Source organism: Columba livia, chromosome Z (genome assembly GCF_036013475.1).
Source record: "Columba livia isolate bColLiv1 breed racing homer chromosome Z, bColLiv1.pat.W.v2, whole genome shotgun sequence".
In the NCBI taxonomy this organism is placed as follows: Eukaryota; Metazoa; Chordata; class Aves; order Columbiformes; family Columbidae; genus Columba; species Columba livia.
The window spans coordinates 81,429,488-81,450,595 of NC_088642.1; the positions used below are offsets into that span (position 1 = coordinate 81,429,488).

The 21,108-nt window shown below is 38.4% G+C and overlaps 1 protein-coding gene across 2 annotated transcripts in view; it reads left to right on the forward strand.

Moving 5' to 3' along the window:
• ADGRV1 (adhesion G protein-coupled receptor V1) overlaps positions 1 to 21,108 on the forward strand; it is a 272,375-nt gene that overhangs the window by 34,915 nt on the left and 216,352 nt on the right. For both annotated transcript variants that reach the window (XM_065046531.1, XM_065046532.1), the window contains exons 12-22: positions 5,220 to 5,346; positions 5,433 to 5,618; positions 6,503 to 6,683; positions 7,261 to 7,424; positions 8,084 to 8,207; positions 9,498 to 9,764; positions 12,251 to 12,377; positions 14,027 to 14,244; positions 15,317 to 16,060; positions 18,621 to 18,994; positions 20,793 to 20,969. In XM_065046531.1, coding sequence (XP_064902603.1) covers positions 5,220 to 5,346; positions 5,433 to 5,618; positions 6,503 to 6,683; positions 7,261 to 7,424; positions 8,084 to 8,207; positions 9,498 to 9,764; positions 12,251 to 12,377; positions 14,027 to 14,244; positions 15,317 to 16,060; positions 18,621 to 18,994; positions 20,793 to 20,969 — 2,689 coding nt within the window. The remainder of the gene's footprint in view (positions 1 to 5,219; positions 5,347 to 5,432; positions 5,619 to 6,502; positions 6,684 to 7,260; positions 7,425 to 8,083; positions 8,208 to 9,497; positions 9,765 to 12,250; positions 12,378 to 14,026; positions 14,245 to 15,316; positions 16,061 to 18,620; positions 18,995 to 20,792; positions 20,970 to 21,108) is intronic.

Consider the following 21,108-nt stretch of genomic DNA (forward strand, 5'->3'; position numbering starts at 1 on the left):
ACCTGTTGGAGAGCAGTGTAGGGGAAAGGGACCTGGGGGTCCTGGGGACAGCAGGATGACCATGAGCCAGCACTGGGCCCTTGTGGCCAGGAAGGCCAATGGTACCTGGGGTGGGTTAGAAGGGGGTGGTCAGTAGGTCAGAGAGGTTCTCCTGCCCCTCTGCTCTGCCCTGGGGAGACCACACCAGGAATATTGTGTCCAGTTGTGGCCCCTCAGTTCCAGCAGGACAGGGAACTGCTGGAGAGGGTCCAGCGCAGCCACCAAGATGCTGAAGGGAGTGGAGCATCTCCCATGTGAGGAAAGGCTGAGGGAGCTGGGGCTCTGGAGCTGGACAAGAGGAGACTGAGGGGGGACTCATTCATGGGGATCGATATGGAAACGGGGAGTGTCAGGAGGATGGAGCCAGGCTCTTCTGGTGACAACCAATGGTAGGATAAGGGGCAATAGGTACAAACTGGAACACAGGAGGTTCCACTTCTCATATATGAGAAGAAACTTCTTCATGGTGAGGGTGGCAGAGCCTGGCCCAGGCTGCCCAGGGAGGTTGTGGAGTCTCCTTCTCTGCAGACATTCCAACCCGCCTGGACACCTTCCTGTGTAACCTCATCTGGGTGTTCCTGCTCCATGGGGGGATTGCACTGGATGAGCTTTCCAGGTCCCTTCCAATCACTGACATTCTGTGATTCTGTGACTTGTTTCACATGCCGTGAAAAGAGAAACAGGACTGAACTGATCCTGTGTACCGAGTGGCAGTTTGGGCTTCTCAACTCTCTGATGAAAGGACCATAGGTGAACACAATGTTGTTCTTAACTATTGTCAAGACACGCAGCGAGGGCTGATGGCTGGTGGCCTGGGGGCTGTGTGGTGGTGTAGGGCCAGGAATTCAGGCTGAACCTGATAATGTGGCCAGTGGGACAGGTAGCGGGGCAACCTGGAGTCCAGGGCATCAGGCAAGGTCATGGCGATGGGGCAGGTCAAGCCAGGAAGACACATCTGGTTTAGGCCAGGTGATGGTCACTACAGTTAGGCACAGCCCAGCGATTGCCAGGAAGGTCCACAGCCAGGAGACAAATCTAAGGTTGAGCCAGGAAGTCTCCGAGTGGGTCCTGGTCCGGGGATGTTATGAGAATGTATGTGTGTGTACCTCAGAGCATAGACACAAGGGGTCTTGTTGTGTAAACTGTTTGTTGCTTATGTATTAATAACAACAACTCTGTGTTGGAAACCTAGAACTAGGTGCTTCTGTTTACATGGAGTCATTGAATCAATGTTCTGAGGATCACAAGGATCATGGAGTCCAACTCCTGTCCCTGCAATGACAACCCCATAGTTCACACCATGTGTCTGAGGATGTTGTCCAGTCTCTTCTTGAACACTGTCAGGTTGGGACTGCAATACCTCCCTGGGGAGCCTGTTCAGTGTCCAGCACCTCTGGGTGAAGAACCTTTTCCTCAGGTCCCACTGCCCCTCCCTGGCACATCTTCTGCCATTCCCTGGGCTCTGTCACTGTCACAGAGAAGAGCTCAGCCTGCCCCTCCTGCTCCCTGCTGAGGAACCTGCAGCCCATGAGCTCTGCCCTCAGTTTGCTCTGCTCCAGCTGAACAAACCCATGGACTTCAGCCGCTCCTCGTAACTTCCCCTCCAAACCCTTCACCAACTTTGTAACCTACTCTGGACACTCTCCAGTAGCTTTATCTCCTTTATCCTGTTCCCCAGCCCTGCACACAGTGAATGGTCCAGGTGAGGCTGCACCAGCACAGAGCGGGACAATCACCTAGGCTGTTTTTTGAATAGTAACCAATATTTACTGTGTCAGAGCAGTGAATAGCAGCCTGGCCAGTCATGCAGAGAAAAAATAGTCAGATCAATCTACCAATGAATCAATCAAGTGATTCTAGTGTTGGAAATGGGCCTTGGATGCAGAAACATCCCAAACAGTTGTTTCCTTTATCAGTGGATGGGCTGAATCTGATTAGCTGCTTCCTAGCTTCTAGATTCCGATCTGACTTACACTGTCACTGTTTTAAAGTAATAAAGCACTGACAGTCTTGTCCTTTCGAAGAACACCTGGAGATGCCCAAGATGCTCCTCTTATGGTTCCTCATGCCCATTTCATGTCTGCTGCCCTCCTCAGATTTCTGTGGTGCTGCCCTTGTGCATCACAGTGCAATATTATATTCTACCACAACTCTTCAATTCACCTTAAACAACCTTTTTTGTTTGAGCTGTGTTTGGACTCCTGTGTTTTAACTCCATGAGGCTGAAAGAGATTTTATTTCTTGCACGACTTTTCACTTTCTGATGAATTATTATGTCTTAACTATTTAAGCTTGTACATACATTCAAAAAACTCCCTTGACATAGTGGTTCATTTGCATTATCTGTTGTAAATTGTATTACCACCAGCTTAGCGATATAATTATATTTTAGCATTACCAACCCTGGAATTTTCTTCTTGATCTTTTCATTGTGTTAACACCTTGATGGCTTTGGAACACTTCTGCATATGTTTCTGAAGGGAGGCAGAATGTCTCAATATATAGTATTTAAAATGTAGCCTCACTGGAAATCAGTGAGAAATTTCTATTAGCTCAGATTGCCTATTTGAAAGAATGTATTTTCCTTTATTTTCTCAAACTTTTGAGCAAACTTTTCTCATAGTGAATTCTGGATCTGAGTTGTTTTTGAGATTAATGAAGTCAGAATTTTGCTTTATAAATGCGGCGGTAATCTGTTTATGGTATTTTGATAGGAGATACAGGTTTATATTTCATGTGTACTTATTTTAGATCAAGAAAGTCAAAATGCATGATTATCATTGCAGATTACTGACCTTTCTTCTGACTTGGTGCAATAGTTTTGTTGTAAGTGCTTGACCGAAACATAACTATTAAGAGATTAGCAAATACCCTTTTCTTATTTTGATATTTTTGTTTGTTATATTTTTCTGTTGGTATTTAACTTTGGTAATCTGGTTAACCAAAAAACTGACAAAAATGAAGTTTGATATGATTTTCTGACAAAGTAGTTGTTGATACGTACCCGTTATAATTCCCACCATACTTATTTGTTTTTATCATTACTCTGGCAAATTGATGAAATGACACATTACGGAAGCAGGTAGGTTGTTTTTTGTTGTTGTTGTTTGTTTGTTTTGATTGAAGGGCTGTTTAGGGCTGCTGATGCAGTTGTGAGTAGGTACAAAGGTTGGCAGCAACTGAGTTCTTGGGGAAAGGCTGGGCAGAGTGTGTTACGAACAGGTCTTGACACACTGAATTGGTCCTCAGGTCATTTCTCTTAACTGGGAACTGCCCACTAGCTAGCATTTGTCAACAGGAAAATGCCAAGCAGGTAGAGGTCCCATAAAAAAGAACATTATAAGCTTTTGGAAAGAAGAAAGAAAGCATTTTTATTTTTAATATATATTTTTTTTAATTATATTTTTATTTTCTAAGTTTATACTATTGAATTCTAGCAAGTTGTACTTTCATTCCTTCCCCCATCCCATTTTTTCTTTATTTCCGTGCTGACAGGGTAGAGACAGAAAGGTTTGTCGTGTACTTTGGGTAAGTGTAGCAAGCTCTGCTTTGTCTTCAGTGAATCACTGCTCTGTTTTGCAAGTGGTTGGTTTGGACAGAATCTGTCGTTTCTTTTTAGGAATCATGTTTTCTGCATGCACACTTGGCCTTTGGTGTTTAATTTGATGGTATGAGGCTCTGGATTGAAGCCATTTCTTTAATCAGGATCTGTTGGATGTTGAAAGTTAAAAATGTATGGCTCAATGTTTGATAATTGAGCATTTGATGCAAAAATGGAGTAGCTGTTTTAAACTCCCACAATTATGATTTGCTGCAACTAAATGACTGAACTGTCTTGAATTGTAGAGAAGAAGTTTTCTGTGGTCAAATATGAGCGGTTATCTTGTTTTTGAATAACCTACATTTAGATCTGTTGACACGAGTTATTGTGTCTGCTGACGTATTTTTTTAATGTGCAATAAACATGTCACATTATCCTATTAAATAGATATTTCCTGGTTTGCATCTATACATTGCTATCCATTTTTTTTTTGTAAGCTGGGGCATCCCAATTATTTATGAAGTGGTTGTGTAAACAGCTCTGGAACTGATTTTGAATATTGAATATAACAGATCACATTTTCTTTCTACATAAAAAAGTGTTTGATGAAGTCTGGGTTGTAGTGGAGTGAAACCATAAAAATATTTACAATATGTTGGACAAAGATTTTGTTGAAATTTCCTTCCAGGAAGCATGGAAGATGCACAGGAATCTAAATACACAAAGCTCCATGTAATGAGCCATAAACCACAAACAAACTGCGTTCCTGATGAGTCCTTCAGTAGTATATTTTCTGGCATTTTTAATGTAATGAACTGAACTATATCAGTGGCTTTGAAATTTAAATCTGAGGAAATTAATGAGAAATGTGCAGCATCATTCACGAAATGCCTTTAGGCAGCAGGTTTGTGAGTAAGAGAGGAGAAAGAGAATTAAGTCTGAGCTACTAAGAGTAGGTCCAACACTCACCAGAGCAAAACTGGATCCTACAGGTAGGGTCCACATCCTACAGAAGGCAGGTTAATGCATAGATGAGGATGAAACCCACACTAATCATAGAATCGTTTTGGTTGGAAAAGACCTTTGAGGTCATCGAGTCCAACCGCTAACACAACACTGGCAAGTCCACCTCTAAACCATGTCCCTAAGAGTCTCATCTACGTGTCTTTTAAACATCTCAAGGGCAAGTCTCTTTCTACTCGTATCAATAGTAAATTTTGCGGAAGAGGATAAGAATATATATTCATCAATGTAATTTCTATTTGTTTAAATGATTTTGGGTTATCCTTTAGGTTTTGATCCAAATACAAAATAGTAGTGAATGTAAGCCTTTTACTGCACAATTCTGTTTCTTTTCCTGTGTGGTGTGTGCATGTGCCTAAAAAAATCCCAGATCTCCAACTACAAAAACTAATCAGAAAACAAAGTAACTTCAGAAGCAAAGCTGTTTTTTTTCTTCACAAATGGATAAAGCATACTGATAAGTATTTCTTAATTAATTTGATTCTTTCCAGGTAATTGTTTCTTTTCATAATTTATTCATAAAATCCATCAGTATTCTGATGTCCTTCACGCAGGTGCAGATTGACTTGCCAAGCAGAATTATCACTTAAAAAACCCTCTTGCCTTCCTTTCCCAGGGTCAGTGTGGAAAATCAAATATTGAAATACGGGTTTACTACTTGTGAAATAATTATTTTAGAAAATGATGATCCTGGAGGAGTATTCGACTTTTCTCCTTCTTCCAGAGGTCCTTACAATATCAAGGTAGCTGAGTTATTTCTCTTAATCATTACAGACAACTTAGTTTAAGCGGAGTGGTAGAAAAAGAAGCTGGATTTTCTTTTTTACAGGAAGGGGAGTCAGTCGAACTGCAGATTGTCCGCAGTAGAGGAAGCCTTGTCAGGCAGTTTCTACGCTACACTGTAGAACCAAGAGACAATAATGAGTTTTATGGAAGCACAGGAATTCTGGAGTTTAAACCTGGTGAAAGAGAGATCATAATTACTCTTCTGACAAGGATGGATGGGATTCCAGAGGTAAAAATTACTATTCTTCTGTCTTCAGATTGTATTTGTTTAGGCATATTAATACGTTATTTATCAAAATATAGGCAAATATATAATAGCAGAACCAGTGTGCAATGGCTTTTCTCCAGAATGTCTTTCCAGCCTCCAAACCACGAATGCCTGGATAAATAGCAGGTGTTTTTGGCTTCAGTAGTCCTCAGTGATTTTTTTTTCTGTGAATGTAAACAGTTATGCTTTGAATCCATGTAAGTTTTTAGCATCCATGACATTCTGTAGATTAGACTATTATAGTTTAATTGAAGAAACATTTCCCTTTCTTTTTCCTAGTAATCAACTGCTAGCTTCACTCAGTGCTCTCCAATCTAGACTGATATCTGCCTTATGGATATGTAGACACAATACTTGTTTTACTGTTCCTTAAATCATTAACTGCAAACTTTTTTCAAGAAACATATAACAACAAAGTCCCTTTAGATTAATGAAGCAAGTCGTTAAGTTCTTTCTAAATTAGTGTGCTGTTAATGGTTTTAAAAACTTTGCTTTCCCTGTTACAAAGCCAGAAATGATAATAAACCCTTAGCTTTCGGGAAGAATTACAAATATATATTGCAATAGTGAATTGATGTGATTCTAAGTTAAGTACACAAAGTAAATCCATATCTGCAATGAATTTTGGAGAAAATGGTCCTATCAGAGACAGAAATATCTAATTGTTTTTGTGTTCTGATGGCAAAGTACAACCACACTGTGCATGTAGGAAGTGTGTGTGATTTTCTTCTGTTTAAACTTGTATCTCTTTCTGCCTGACTAGGGACTGTGTGTGTTTGCCCATCTGTTTTGGATGTGAATACTGAACATGTATTTTCATTCTGAACTGAGTTTCCCTCTTCCAGCTGGATGAGCTCTATTCTGTGGTACTCAGTAGCTACAGCGAAATGCCAGGCAAGATGGGGAATGCCACAACAGTCAATATAACTATTCTGAAGAATGATGATCCACATGGTGTCATTCAGTTTCTACCTGGCGAACTGTCAGTAACAATAAAGGAAAGTAAAGGAGAAATCATCTACACTGGTAATTCTTTTGTTATTAGAGTTCATCTGCTCTCTGCCCCTGCAAGGCTGCTGCTCCCCATTCACATTTCTAGGACAAAATCTGACTCAAGTCTCTGCTCAGGTCTAGAGTGGTTTAGTGCCAGCAAGACAAGCAGTGGAGCAGGATGGGCTTGGAAAACCAGAGGGACCCATCCAGTAAAGAAATGGCTCGAAAATATTCTGGACAGGAGGGATGCAGTGTTGATGTATGTGCAAAGTGCAAGCTGGAGGTAGTAGCTCCAGGAGTAGGTAGTAGCATGAAGAGCAGGGTGCTATGTGAGAGAAGTATAGCAGTAAATCCTCATATGGGTGACTTCAACTGATCTGTTTCTATTCAATTATCAAGTGCTTTTACAGGCAAAAACTAGCAAATTTGAACTGGTTTTGTGGTGAATCTTTGTATGTCCTTTCAGTAGTGCTTTCATGTATTATTAGTTTTGCAATAAGTGAATTTGCATATAATTTCTTTTTTCTTTGTTTCAGTTTTGTTGACCTTCTTGTTTTTGATTTGTATTGTTCTGAAGATGCACACTGACTGTATATATTTGCATTTTTAGCTGCTTACAGCATTGTACGGGACCAAGGGAACTATGGCAATGTTAGTGTGTCTTGGGTTGTTGACCCAGCATGTACCAATGACATCTATCCAGAACAAGGGACTGTTTTCTTTGATAATCTGGAGTTTTCAAAAAATATCACCATTTATTCACTGCCAGACGAGGTAAACATTTTTACAGGATTTTCGTGTGAGTATTTGGGACAAAGAGTAACTGCTAAAACATTACAATTTAAGGAGAAAGAAGAAATATATCTCTCATAAGAGCCTGATAAGTGTTTGTAGGAAAAATCAAAATACTTGAGTAAAACTGTGATTGCTTCAGCAAATCCTAAAAGAGTTTGAGACACTGTGCATACCTCTAAAAAAAAAGTTACAAGCTCAGAGCAGTTGAATGTGGTTAAATTAAAGTTCATTTGAATAAAACCATTGTTTTGATAGAAGGAATCATAATTTTTATTTTTCATGTTGATATATTAGAAGTAATATGAGAAATGATTGGAATAAATAATAATAAATAAATAAAGTTGCAAAAATACATTATTTGTAGCAGAAGCAAGAAACTGCAAGATAACTTTTGGGTCATCTGTATAACAGTTAATATGAGGGGATTTATTTACAGGGATTATAGGTTGATGATGGTTTCTGTGTAACTATATGAACTGTCATTTGTCATCCCTCTTGACACACTTGAAAATCAATAATCAAAAAAAACAAAACAAAACACTCAGAAATCTCTGGTGTTCAACCCCTTCAGCTGATCATTTTAATTTCTTCATTGTTTTGTATGCAAGAAATTGATTTTGTAATACTTTCTGTTTCAGATACCTGAAGAGATGGAAGTATTTGTCATCACCTTAGTCAATGCTACTGGTGGAGCCAGGCTGGGCAATATAACAAGTGCAATTTTACAAATTACGAGGAATGATGATCCCATTTATTTTGCAGGTTAGGTATCTTTGGTTTTAAGTGTAGACTAAATTATTTTTGTCAGCAACACAGACAGTGGGACTGAGTGCACTCTCAGCAAGTTTGTTGATGACACCAAGCTCTATGGTGTGGCCAACATGCTGGAGGGAAGGGATGCCAGCCACAGGGACCTGGACAGGCTGGAGTGGTGGGCCCATGTGAACCTCATGAAGATCAAGTGCCAGGTCCTACACATGGGTCAGGGCAATTCCAAACGCAAATACAGGCTGGGCAGAGAATAGATTGAGAGCAGCCCGGGGACAAGAGCTTGGGAGTGTTGGTTGATGAGAAGCTCAACATGAGCCCTGAATGTGTGTTTGCAGCCCATAAAGCCAACGGTAACCTGGGCTGCAACAAAAGGAGTGTGACCAGCAGGTCTGGGGGGATCCTGCCCCTCTGCTCCACTCTGGTGAGACCCCCCTGCAGTGCTGGTCCAGCTCTGGGTCCTCAGCACAGGACACACATGGACCTGCTGGAGAGGTGCCAGAGGAGCACAGGAATGACCCGAGGCTGGAACAGCTCTGCTGGGAGGACAGGCTGAGAGAGTTGGAGTGTTCAGCTGGAGAAGAGAAGCTCCGGGGAGACCTTCCAGCAGCCTTCCAGTGCCTAAATCAGACCTATGAGAAAGCTGGACACGTTTTACAAGGGCGTGTAGTGATAGCACACGGGGTGATGGCTTTAAACTAAAGGAGGGGAGATTTAGGTTAGATGTAAGGAAGAAATTCTTCCCCATGAGGGAAGAAGACCCTGTCCCAGGTTGGCCAGAGAGGTGTTGGATGCCCCATCCCTGGAGACATCCCAGGCCAGGCTGGACGGGGCTCTGAACAACCTGAGCTGGTGAAGATGTCCCTGCTCATGGCAGGGGTGGCACTGGGGGAGCTGGGAAGGTCCTTTCCAACCCAAACCATTCTATGATTCTACGCTATACTATCACAAACATATTTATTTGACAAAACAGATTATTGAGAAATCCTAAATCCAATAGAGCTAGTATGAAATACTCATGTTTTTGTTGTGTCGAATTTGTATTTGTTTCATTCATAACCTCCCCTAATTATCTTTCATTATTCTCTTTGTTGATTCTGGGATTTGTTAGATGGCTAAGTACAACAATATTGTCTTGTACCTGCAAGTATTCCCATGCTTTTACCACATATTCCTTGTCTTTCACTGAGGAGGAGGATTTTCTTGGGGAGGATTAAGAAAATAGGCCACGTGCAAGGAGCTCAAGCTTGAACTCATGTGGATATGTTGCTTGTGTATTTTCAGAGCCTGTGACAGTGAGCGTTAAAGAAGGAAGCGTTGCAAACTTCACAGTCTTAAGGAACGGATCCGCTGATGTTGCTGTTGCTGTCCAGTATATTACTGTTAATGGAGATGCAACGGCTGAAGAGGGAGACTTTGTTCCTAGTGGAAAGAGCAGTGTTATTTTGTTTGATGTTGGAGAAAGAGAGCAGAACTTATGTGTGTATATTAATGACGATGACACCCCTGAAACTGATGAAACATTTTATATCTTCCTTATGAATTCTACAGGTAAAAGTAATGATTTGATGCATGTATAGTAACTCTTCCCTTGCTGCTATTTTTTACCAGCTTGGTGTTATCATAAGTCAATATACAAATGCCAAATATTATATGAAGGAGGTGTGCTTCAGCATTTCTATACGATTACTGTACACAATGTGTTTGGATTTTCATCCTGAATTGTTTAATTGGAAACAAAAAACAAGTGATACAGCTAAAACCTTTCCAGCAAAAAACAACGGGAGTGAAAGTCTCTTTTCAAATGTAAACGCTTCAAATTAGATGAGGTTTTGACTTGACTACAGAAACACGAGGCCAAAGAATGTTAGTACTGCAACAATATTAAGGAAAAAGGGAAACTTTTAGATTTTTTGTCATGCTCCAGTGTATACTACACAACAGACTGTTTTTTCTAAAAACAAACAGAACTGCCTTATTTTAGAGAGAACATGTAAATTGGTCTCTGTTTTATTTTTGTAGTAGGATAATGTATGCATACCTTTTTTTTGTTTTTTTCAGACTGACATGATAGTTTTACAAGGCTTAATCTGCAGAAAAATGTGTGTTAGAAATTACTCAGTGTACCACCAGTAGAGGATAGTTTTACTATCTTTGAAATAACACTGTGTGTATATATATATGTATGTAAAGAGAGAGACATATGTATTTATATATCTATATAGGCATATATATATATAGATATACACATATGTGTGTGTGTGTGTATATATATATATTTTTTTTTTAAGAGAAGTTTCCTCTTAGCAGGAAATGATACAAATTTATTCAGCATATTTCTATTTTTGAAATAGATGTCTTCTGGAATAAGTCATCAGTGCATTGTAATGTTGATGGGAAAATTTAAATTAAATATAAGAAACAGGTAAATTTGCCTGGGTTCTGCCTGCTTAATAAAGACTGTCCCCATGCCTAACCCTGCCAAAACTCAAAGGGGTAGTGAGAAAGTCATTTACAACTGTGTTAACAAATTTTAATGATTTACTGTCCTTCAGGTGTTATTTTTCTTTAGATGAGAGGTCATAACAGGCTGTGAATAGGCTGCATATCTTTACAATGCAAACCAAAACTGAACTGAATACTCCATCAAAACAAGGACTAAGACTGTAATTTAATAAAGCAGCGGAAAACTATCACAATTAACTATCAGAGTTTACCTTCACATTATATTGTGCTGCAGGTTCACAAAATAAAATACCTACCAGGGATTCCATCGAAGATAAGGAAATCTAAAATTGGATTTCTTCATTTAGATGTACATACTAAGTGTCTTAGCCCTCATTACAGTCTTTAATTGTCTGATTCGCCATCAATGAGACTAAGAAAGTGCGTCAGGCTACACAAAAGTATTATTGGAGAAAATTTAGCAATTATTTGAGCATAAGGTAGTTTATGAGTTTCTGGAGGTCAGCTTGCATTCACCCTGATACTCAGGTCTCCTGCAGAGCATCAGAACATTTCCTCATGGAAAGGATCGAAGAAAACCATTCTTCTCTCTTCTTAAATTTTCTCTTTGGTGATTTCTTTCTACTTCTATCTACTGTTATTTCCTCTTACTACTCTGTTGGGAACATATAATGGCTTTCCTTCTGGCACACTGGTCCTACAAGAATGGGTGGCTCCAGGCTCCCTCTGTTTCTCAAAGAAGGATCACAGCATTATGCAGCCTCTCTAGAATCACTAATAATATACAATATACAATATTTCTATATGTATTCCTGAAAGAAAAAAAAGATGATATGTTGCATGTATCAGCTTTGATTACTACATCTCTCTTGAAAATTGTGTTGGACTGTTGCACCTCAGAGAACATACAGGTAGAGGTATATGAAGTTAAAGCAGTGAACACATGTTTTAGTTTGGAACAAAAGCTTGTCTAATGCTCTTAAATAGGGTGAAAAATGGGATGGGGGTGTAAACATAATGTATGTCTATGGACATATGAAGAGTGCTGGAATATCCCTACAGTGCTAAAATACGCACAGAAATCCTACTATCTTTCCCTCTAATACAAGTATTTTATGTTTTTTCCTTCCAGATGGGCTGTGATATGGATATGAATAAACTCTTAGACTGTTTCTTGTGTTACATTTAAGTGTAATATTTCAATTCTAGGCCTAAAGGAGAGCTGGAGTCCCTGAATACATATTTTTTTTTCTTTTGACAACCAATTTATCAAACATGAAGTACTACCTCTCACACAATCCTTTCTGCTCAAAATGACATCTTCTTGGGTCATGTCACATGTACTTTTTCCTGCAGGTCTTCCGTTTTGCTCTCTGCATGAGATACTACTTAAGTATTTTTACTCTGATTTGCCCCTTAGTGAATATATCAAATATTGGTTTTCACTGATTGTTTTATTGCTGTTCGTTTCTTTGTGTGCATAAAAGCCGTTGATGTGAGAAGGAACCACCTTCGGTTTTAGAGTTACATCAATTTCTGAATTTTGACAAAATTCATCACCCTCTTTTTAGGGGACACTGTCATCTTTAAGGCTGGCGTGGCTACAGTTATTATTGAAGCAAATGATGATCCTAATGGAATTTTCTCGCTGGAGACTTTAGAGAAGCAAGTGGAAGAAGGGAAAAGTAACAATTTTTTGTAAGTAACTTTAAAGCAATACTTGACACATTTTTTGAACTGATGTAGATGGTACTTTGTGAATAGAACTTTCATGTAATCCTGTATGAATTTGCATTGATAAAAATGTGTTAAAGGAAAATAGCTTTACTAAATTTTGGACTAAATGATTTGTGAACATATTGAAGACATCAACTTTTATTTTTGAGTAGACTGTGCATATTAAAATGTATACATAAATGAATGTGAAAATGTAAATAAAGAAGGCTACTACGTTGCTGTTTTTTTATATTCTCAGTATACTTTAGACACAGAGGAGTCTTGATGATTGGGCAGAATATGACCTGGAAAAACTAAGAAGAATAAGTCTTCTCAAAATAGGGCTAAAAATGGCTATGTGGTTGTTCTTTTTACACCCTGAGTTGAAGCCTTCCTCTACAAACAACTTATATTACTGTATTTTTTCTGACTGTTTTTCTCCTATCTGTTGATAACAGATGGAAGTCTATACTCAAAGTCTTCTAGACTGAAAATACTCTTCCCTAGTTTGACCTCTGAAAGTATTTTCCTTCCAGCCACTGGGAGGTATTCAAGAATAGGAAGGGTTAATAAATGAATTTGCCTGGCATCTTTACTTGTTATGTTCCGTAAAGTCAGGATGGGGTTATAATTTGACAAAGATACTGTTTTTTTTTAATTAAGAAACCTCTAGACAGGATATAAAGAGAAGTTAGATCACAATAAAGGTGATAGTGTGAATAGTTAGAAATATTTGTTTATTTTTTATATTTTTGTTTGTTTAAGTATTATAAGCAGATGCTTATGAGTGTGAATTAGGCCTTTATGCTTGTGTTAAATATCTAAAGAACGAAAAACCTGGAGAAAAGAGGATGTTAAATATGTTGTGTCTTTTGTTTTGTTATGCTTGTCCTTTATAATCTTATTTGCAGGATAAATCTTTTTGATTTGATGTCGTGAAAAATGATGATTTGAACTAAACATGTTTATATACAGATTCTTTATGGAAGCACATGATACCAAGATCACCAACATCTGACAACCTTGCTCAGTCCTCACTGATGGAATAGATTTATTAGCGAGCTGTTACCAGTTAGTGATACAAAAAATAAAATCTTGCTTTCATTTACTACATCCTTAATCTGGAATACCCACAAATTTCTGAAGGACTTAGACCATAAGCCAAATTTAATACCAATATAAGAAAGACTTTAAGGAGGTTTGGTGGCTAAAGGGAGAAATGTTTGTGGTTAAATGTAGATTATTCTCTTTCCTGTCTAAGTTGGCCAGTTATATAAATTTTTAATGTTACATTGCAGAACTATTATACGTTCATATTTATTATTTACATAATAGAAGTGGAAGACAAACTAATGTTTACCATAACAGTACTACTTTGCATGGACTTGCATTGGTTATGTTTTTTCTAAACTGCCTATGGTATGCACAGGAGTAGAATTACATTGTGAAATTGTGGACCTTCAAAGAGGATTGTATTATTGTTTGTGGTTGTATTTATTGATAGTGGTTATATAGAACGTCATATGTTATTTTTCACGGTAAGCAAGGTTAGTGTAATCGTGTTCTTCTCTTGCTAATGAATGCTGATGTATACCTGCCAAGACATTCACTCTTTCTGTATCTCCGAACAGGGTTTTGAGACACAGAGGACACTTCGGCAATGTCTCTTTGACCTGGCAGCTGTTTGACAATGACTCTGCGCTGAGGCCAGGAGAAGAGTTCTATGAAACTTACGGGACTGTGTGCTTCATGGATGGTGAAGGATCAAAGCCAATCACACTCCGTGCTGTTTCAGATAAAATTCCTGAATTCAATGAATTTTATGTTCTAAAGTTGGTGAACGCTTCAGGTATTGTCTTCCATATCACCATTCCCTTCTTCTCTGCTTGAAAATAATTATGTTTAATGAATCAAAAAGAGACCAGCTCTGGAAAGAATTTTGCCTTGAATCATGTCTTGATATCCTATAATTTTTTGGTAAGCTTTTAGGTTTTGTTTTTCACTTAATTCAGATATATGCATGCAGTTATTCAGTTCCTGAATTACTGTTGCACACATTTTGATGATCTGACCTTTAAAAAGGATGTCTCTTCATGTAGTTGAAGAAAACATAAATCTATTAAAGGCTATGCATGTCTACTGTAATGGAGGTTGGTTGGTTTGCTTGCTTTTTTCTAGAGTAGGTAAAATGCTTATAGTTACTGCTTCATATGACTTAAATTACAACTACTACAGGTCTCATACTGAGCAGAGTTCCAAATCTCCTGGACTCCTCCCACCTCAGTATTATTTTTGGTCTTCTGTGTCCAGATACAACTGAAAATATGTGTTGACCTTTCCTGTAAGTGAAATCCATGTGTGTGTATGGAAGATTTTCTACTTATAATAGGTAGATCACTGCACACTTTGAACATGGAGGTTCACCATTCTAATGGCAGGAGCTGACGGCAGCTTTAATACACGACTGGTTACTGATTTTGCAAGATATCTCTGCCTCTATTTCAGAGGCAATGGGCCAGATTTTGCCATTCCATGTTGCGCAAGTCTTGGGGCAATATAAGAACTGAATTTGGCCCCATATTTGTCAAATTAATCAAAGGTAACCTGTCTCACTGACTACTTCAGAAAAACTGGAAATAATCTTGTTTTAGCTGAAATAAGAACGTGTGTTTTGCAGTTGAAAAATAACATACTGCTTTGTTTTCTGTGAAAATTATCACTATAGTGTTTTAAAAACATTACAAGTAGATTATGTTACTATTAAATCAGAACATTTGCTAGGAGGTCAGAGGCTCTTAAAGAAGGTTTAAGCCTTTTTAGAAACATATTTAGTTAAGAAAACTTTAAGTACTTAGTAACTTATTTCAAACTCTTTTGTTGGAAACCGACCATTAAGGTTTGCTCTAACTTCCATTGTATAGGTGGTTCTCCCGGCCCTGGTGGTCAGTTATCTGAAACAAACCTTGCTGTGACCGTGATGATCCCATTCAATGACGACCCTTTTGGAGTCTTTGTTATCGATCCGGAGAGCCAGGACAGAGAGATAGTGGAAGATGTTCTTTCTGAAGATGATCTTTCCTATATTACAGACTTCACCATCTGGAGACAGCAAGGCACCTTTGGTGTTGTCCGGTTAGGGTGGGAAATACTGTCCAGTACATTCCAAGCTGGGCTACCATCAATGGTTGACTTTTTGTTGCTGGGATCATTTCCAAGTTCAGTACAATCCCAACCTCACATGAGGCGACACCACAGTGGAACAGACGCTTTGTATTTCAGTGGAAAAGAGGATGCGTTTGGGATTATTGGTCCAGAATACCCATACAATGGAAATACTGCAGTAACTAATTTTACATTTTCAGCATGGTTAATTCCTAACGTCAGTACTGATGGTTACATCATTGAAAAGGACGATGATAATGGGACCTTATATTATGGTGTGAAAGTCCAAACAAATGATTCTCATGTTTCTGTAGTGCTTCATTATACAACATTGGGATCCAATATCACATATATGGCTAAAGCAACAGTACTGAAATATCTGGATGAAAATACTTGGCTTCACCTTCTGATTACTCTGGATGAAAGTATAATTGAATTTTACATGGATGGAATTCCCATTCTGGGAGGAATGAAGAGCCTTAAAGGTGAAGCAATTGCTGATGGTGAGCCAATAACCTGCATTATTTTTCTTTGTAAAGTTCTGCAACGTATAGAAGAGTCTAGCTCCTTGACAGGTGTACTCAAGATACTGAAATTATTATATCAGTTTAGTTAATTGAAAAAAATGGATAGAAAACTCTGATGTTTTTCAAAACACATATGCAAATTAGAGGTGTGAAAGTTCAAAAAAAATCAGAAATGTATGAAAACTTGGCTTGCAATGGTTTTAATAATTTCTGTTAAGATATACAGCACTGTAGCTGAGAAACGACATTTTCTTCTCAGTTTCTGAAACAAAATACAATAACAATTTTGTTTCTGGTTGTGTATTATTTTAAACTAAGCCAATACCTTGTAAGCAGTAGATTTTTTCAGGGCACAGATTTACTTAAGTATGTATTTATACGGTGTGTTAAAATTATGCATGTAAGTTTAACAGTGTTCCAAGGAACATCATCATGTGTTCTTCAGTTTATGGAACTGAGTAGTCCCAGATGTGTTTTTAGTCATAGGTGACAATTACAGATATTCAATCTGAACTAGCATAGTAGTGACCAGAGAAATATCGGAACAATTCCTTTATAAAGTCAGATGTTATGTGGTTGGAATACTTTTATATGTATTCTTTCTTCTGTTTACCACTTTTCCACATATATTTTTTTAATTGGAGATCATTACCATCCTTTTTCCTTTCTTCTCACCTTCAGTTTCACATGCTTTCTTTGATGGGGATAGACAGAGAATGATTATTGAATTCTTAAATGCAGTCTCCTGTTTATAATGAAAGAAGGAGAATTAAAGAAGATACAGTGACATTTAAACATGTATACATCTACATGCATATATGTCCACAAACACAGAGTGAGAATAGAGAGGAGACTTCATTAATTGTATAATGTAATATTTTGTTTCTACCTCTAAACTTCCAGTAGTTTAATTCTGAGAAATAAATTTGCCCTCTATAGCAATATAGTCCCTCTGCAACTAATAATTTCCATCAGACTTGCAGTACTGTAGCTGAGAAAAGATCTTTTCCCCCCTCAATTTCTAAAACAAAGATGTGTGAAATGCAATAATGCTTTTGTTGCTAGAAGCATATGTCTGAGTCATTGTAAATTTTCTGTATTAGTGGAGATGGCATATACTCTGTCTGGAGATACTACAAGTATGAGGTAAGGATTTAATCTCTCTCCATTTAATGTTGGATGCTACACAATGGTGAGCACAGTAGCGGAGTGTTTCTCACTGTCCTCCTCCTTGTGCCCTGGGACCATTATCAGTTGCTGTGGCTGCTCATCTCTAGAACTCACACTCAGTGTCATATCTATGCCATATCTATTCACAAGCAGAGTTTCTTCCAAATCCAGAAAACAGCTGGAAAGAAGAGAGATCTATGTGTTTTAGCACGATAGGAATGAGTATGAGCTGCCAGCTTAGAATCCTTGTGAAAACAGCAGCTGTTATCCTATGAGTTGCTGAGTGGGATAATTGTTTGGAAACAGAGATCTGTTAATGTTGTCTTCTTTAAAAGCATTTGGAATTTGGTGTACATTTCTGAAGTCCGTATTCCCATTGCATTAGGGGTAAAGCTTGTGCAGAAGGGATAATGCAAGGATGGTGAGTATCATCAGAATGGATCAACTATCCTAACAGAGAGAGACAAAGTGGGGGTCTGATTAGCAAAACAAAAACTGAGAGGGGTTGCATTTGTGCTCTGCACAGGTCTCTCTGAAGGAATAAGAGATGTTTCAAAGTCTTATAAATATAAGGGATGGTGGTAATGCACTGGTAGGGTGAAAGATGTGAACAGTCTAGGATGAAATTGTTTGACTTTTGATGATCTACCTTCAACACTGAGGCTCAAGGAAACTCCTGATTTTGCATTTCACATAAATCATAGAATCCCAGAATGTCAGGGGTTGAAGGGACCTGGAAAGCTCATCCAGTGCAATTCCCCCATGGAGCAGGAACACCCAGATGAGGTTACACAGGAAGGTGTCCAGGCGGGTTGGAATGTCTGCACAGAAGGAGACTCCACAACCTCCCTGGGCAGCCTGGTCAAATGTTCTGTTACCTTTACTGAGAAGTTTCTTCTTAATTTTAAGTGGAACCTCTTGTGTTCCAGTTTGTACCTATTGCCCCTTGTCCTATCATGGGCTGTCATCGAGAAGAGCCTGGCTCCATCCTCCTGACACTCCCCCTTTCCATATTGATCCCCAGGAATGAGTCCCCCCTCAGTCTCCTCTTGTCCAGCTCCAGAGCCCCAGCTCCCTCAGCCTTTCCTCACACGGGAGATGCTCCACTCCCTTCAGCATCTTGGTGGCTGCGCTGGACTCTCTCCAGCAGTTCCCTGTCCTGCTGGAACTGAGGGGCCACAACCGGACACAATATTCCAGATGTGGTCTCCCCAGGGCAGAGCAGAGGGGAAAGATCAATATGATTCCTAATCTAGGGATAATAAACAGTTTACCATTGATTTGTAACAAGTACAGCTATTCAGTTGCAGATTTATTGCTTTGAAGAAATACAATAACTTGAAGAAAATTATAATTTCCTTCTCAGGTCCAGGAACGGTGAGAATCGGAGCAGGAATCAATGGCAGCAGTAGGTACACAGGGCTAATGCAGGATGTAAGGCTTTATGAGCGTAAATTGACCCGAGCAGAGATCTATGAACTCCATGCAACTCCTGCGAAAAGTGATGTCCACCCTATCTCTGGATATTTGGAATATCGTCAAGGAGAGACCAATAAATCATTCATTGTGTCCGCAAAGGATGACAAAGAGGAAGAAGGAGAGGAGTTGTTCATCCTAAAGCTCGTTTCTGTGCGTGGTGGAGCTCGAATTTCACAAGAAAACACCACAGCGAGATTAAGAATACAAAAAAGTGATAATGCTAATGGCTTATTTGGTTTCACTGGAGCATGTATTCCCGAGGTAAGATAAGGATAGATAAGATAAGGTAAGATAAGGAAAATAATAAATGAAGTTTTGGACACAGAAAAATGAATGGCAAGACCAACTGACCTGCACAGGGCCTTGATTTCACATTGTTAGCTTTTGTAGTTAAGCAAAGTTTTTCTAAGATTTGGAAATGTGTAAGTTGTTAAGAAAATTTATTTTAGTACATAAACTGAAGAATAAGGCTCAAATTTTTCTAGAGGAACATTTTTCTTTGTTTACTTCTGTCACATTTGAGACTGGGTTATCAATTAAAATATCAGATCTATTTTTTTGTGTTTGGAGAGTGGATTGTTACAAAAATTTTAAGTTCGTTTTTCTGTGTTTGAAATAATTTGACTAAAGTTCGTTCAATGAAACAGTGTGAGGTATATGTCCAAATCATTTGCTGTCATATTGTACGAAATATACATTGCACATTTGGTGTGAATTCGCTTGATATCATCTGTGCATTGGGTTTTTTAAACATTAAATTGTTCTTTGTCCATAGCCACCACATGCACAATACATAAACTTACTACTTGTTTTGGGAGGATTGAAATAAGCATAATTAATTTTTACTTCTTTAATCAATTATGAAGGAAAAGGTATAATACCTCTTTGTCTTGGTGTTGGATTATTTTGGAGGACAAATTTCAGAATATTTTCCAGTTTGGGAACTCCCATGACCTTTTAATTACACTCTTTCTAACCAAAGTGCTTATGATGTATTTGAAAGTAACCATCTTGCCTGAGTGACACTGGCTTTCAATTTGGTTCAGTTATCTTTCTATGTGCCTACCATATGCTATGATAATAGATTCCTTCAGTTTCAAATGCCACTGATAATACTGTGATGCCACAGATCATCAGCCAACTGTGAAGCAAAATTAAAAATTTATATGGCATGTTAATTGTTTTGCACTTATCTGTGTCTATTTCACCAGGGAAGCTGGAGCTCTTGGTGATGATGCAGATACACAGCATTGTTTTATCATTAGTTTAATTGCTTTACGTGCATATCTGTCTATTAGGCAGATGAAGGCACATGCAGGAGCTGTACTCTGTTATACAGACTATACATATATATATATATACTCTGTATATGTGCATATATATATATATAAAAAATACAGTCTCTATAACGCATAAGATAGCTTTGGCCTTTCAGGCAGTTTTCAAACAAAATTACTTTCTATTTCAGTTTTATGATGATAATTTTCTAAAATGTATGGTAAGTATCAACACCTACTTTGTTCCAAATATATGAAATCGTTGCTACTGAAGTTATGTTCCCTGTGAGAATAGAATTGTTAAGCGGACTGTAGCATACAAAAGCTTTTCCTTAATGAAGGTAGTAGAGTTTAATTTATTTCCCCCCCATTATGTTTGTAGTTGAGGAAAGGAGAAATACAAATATTTTTAAAAATTATTGCTAGCTAGAATTAAAGTAATTGACATGAATGTGAAAGAATATTCTCATTTCTTTTTGACATATGCATTTCAAGCATATTAAGTCTGTCTTCGGCGTGTAGTTTGGGGCAACAGATTGTGTCCAAAACAAACGACAGGGTGTAATTATTCTCTTACCTTTGTAGTCCTGTTGCAAATTCCACTAAGATTATTCTGACCACCACCAAGTCAGTTTCAGCTTCCTACCACTCCAAAATGCTGAAAGCAACATGACAGCAATGTTTTACATGAACATTTGTTAGAGAATTCCATGTTTTGCATTTATTGCCTTGGCTTACTCTGACATCATTAACAAACATTTCAATTTCTTGCTTTCTTCCAGACTGCCGAGGAGGGTTCCACTATATCCTGTGTCGTGGAGCGTACAAGGGGAGCCCTGGACTATGTGTATATAAATTACATTATCTCGCAGGTTGATTCCACTGGCATTAATTACTCTATTACCGATTTTTCTAACGGCACCGGCACTATCACATTCCATCCCTGGCAGAGATCAGAGGTAAACCCTACCTTCCTATTAACTATTCATACTGTCCTTTGCAAACCTGCTGGAAAATACCTTCTGAGGGTGCTCGACTGGTTTTCATACTAGAAAGCGTTTCCTTCACATGCCTTTTTTTATATTTTACAGGTTTTTT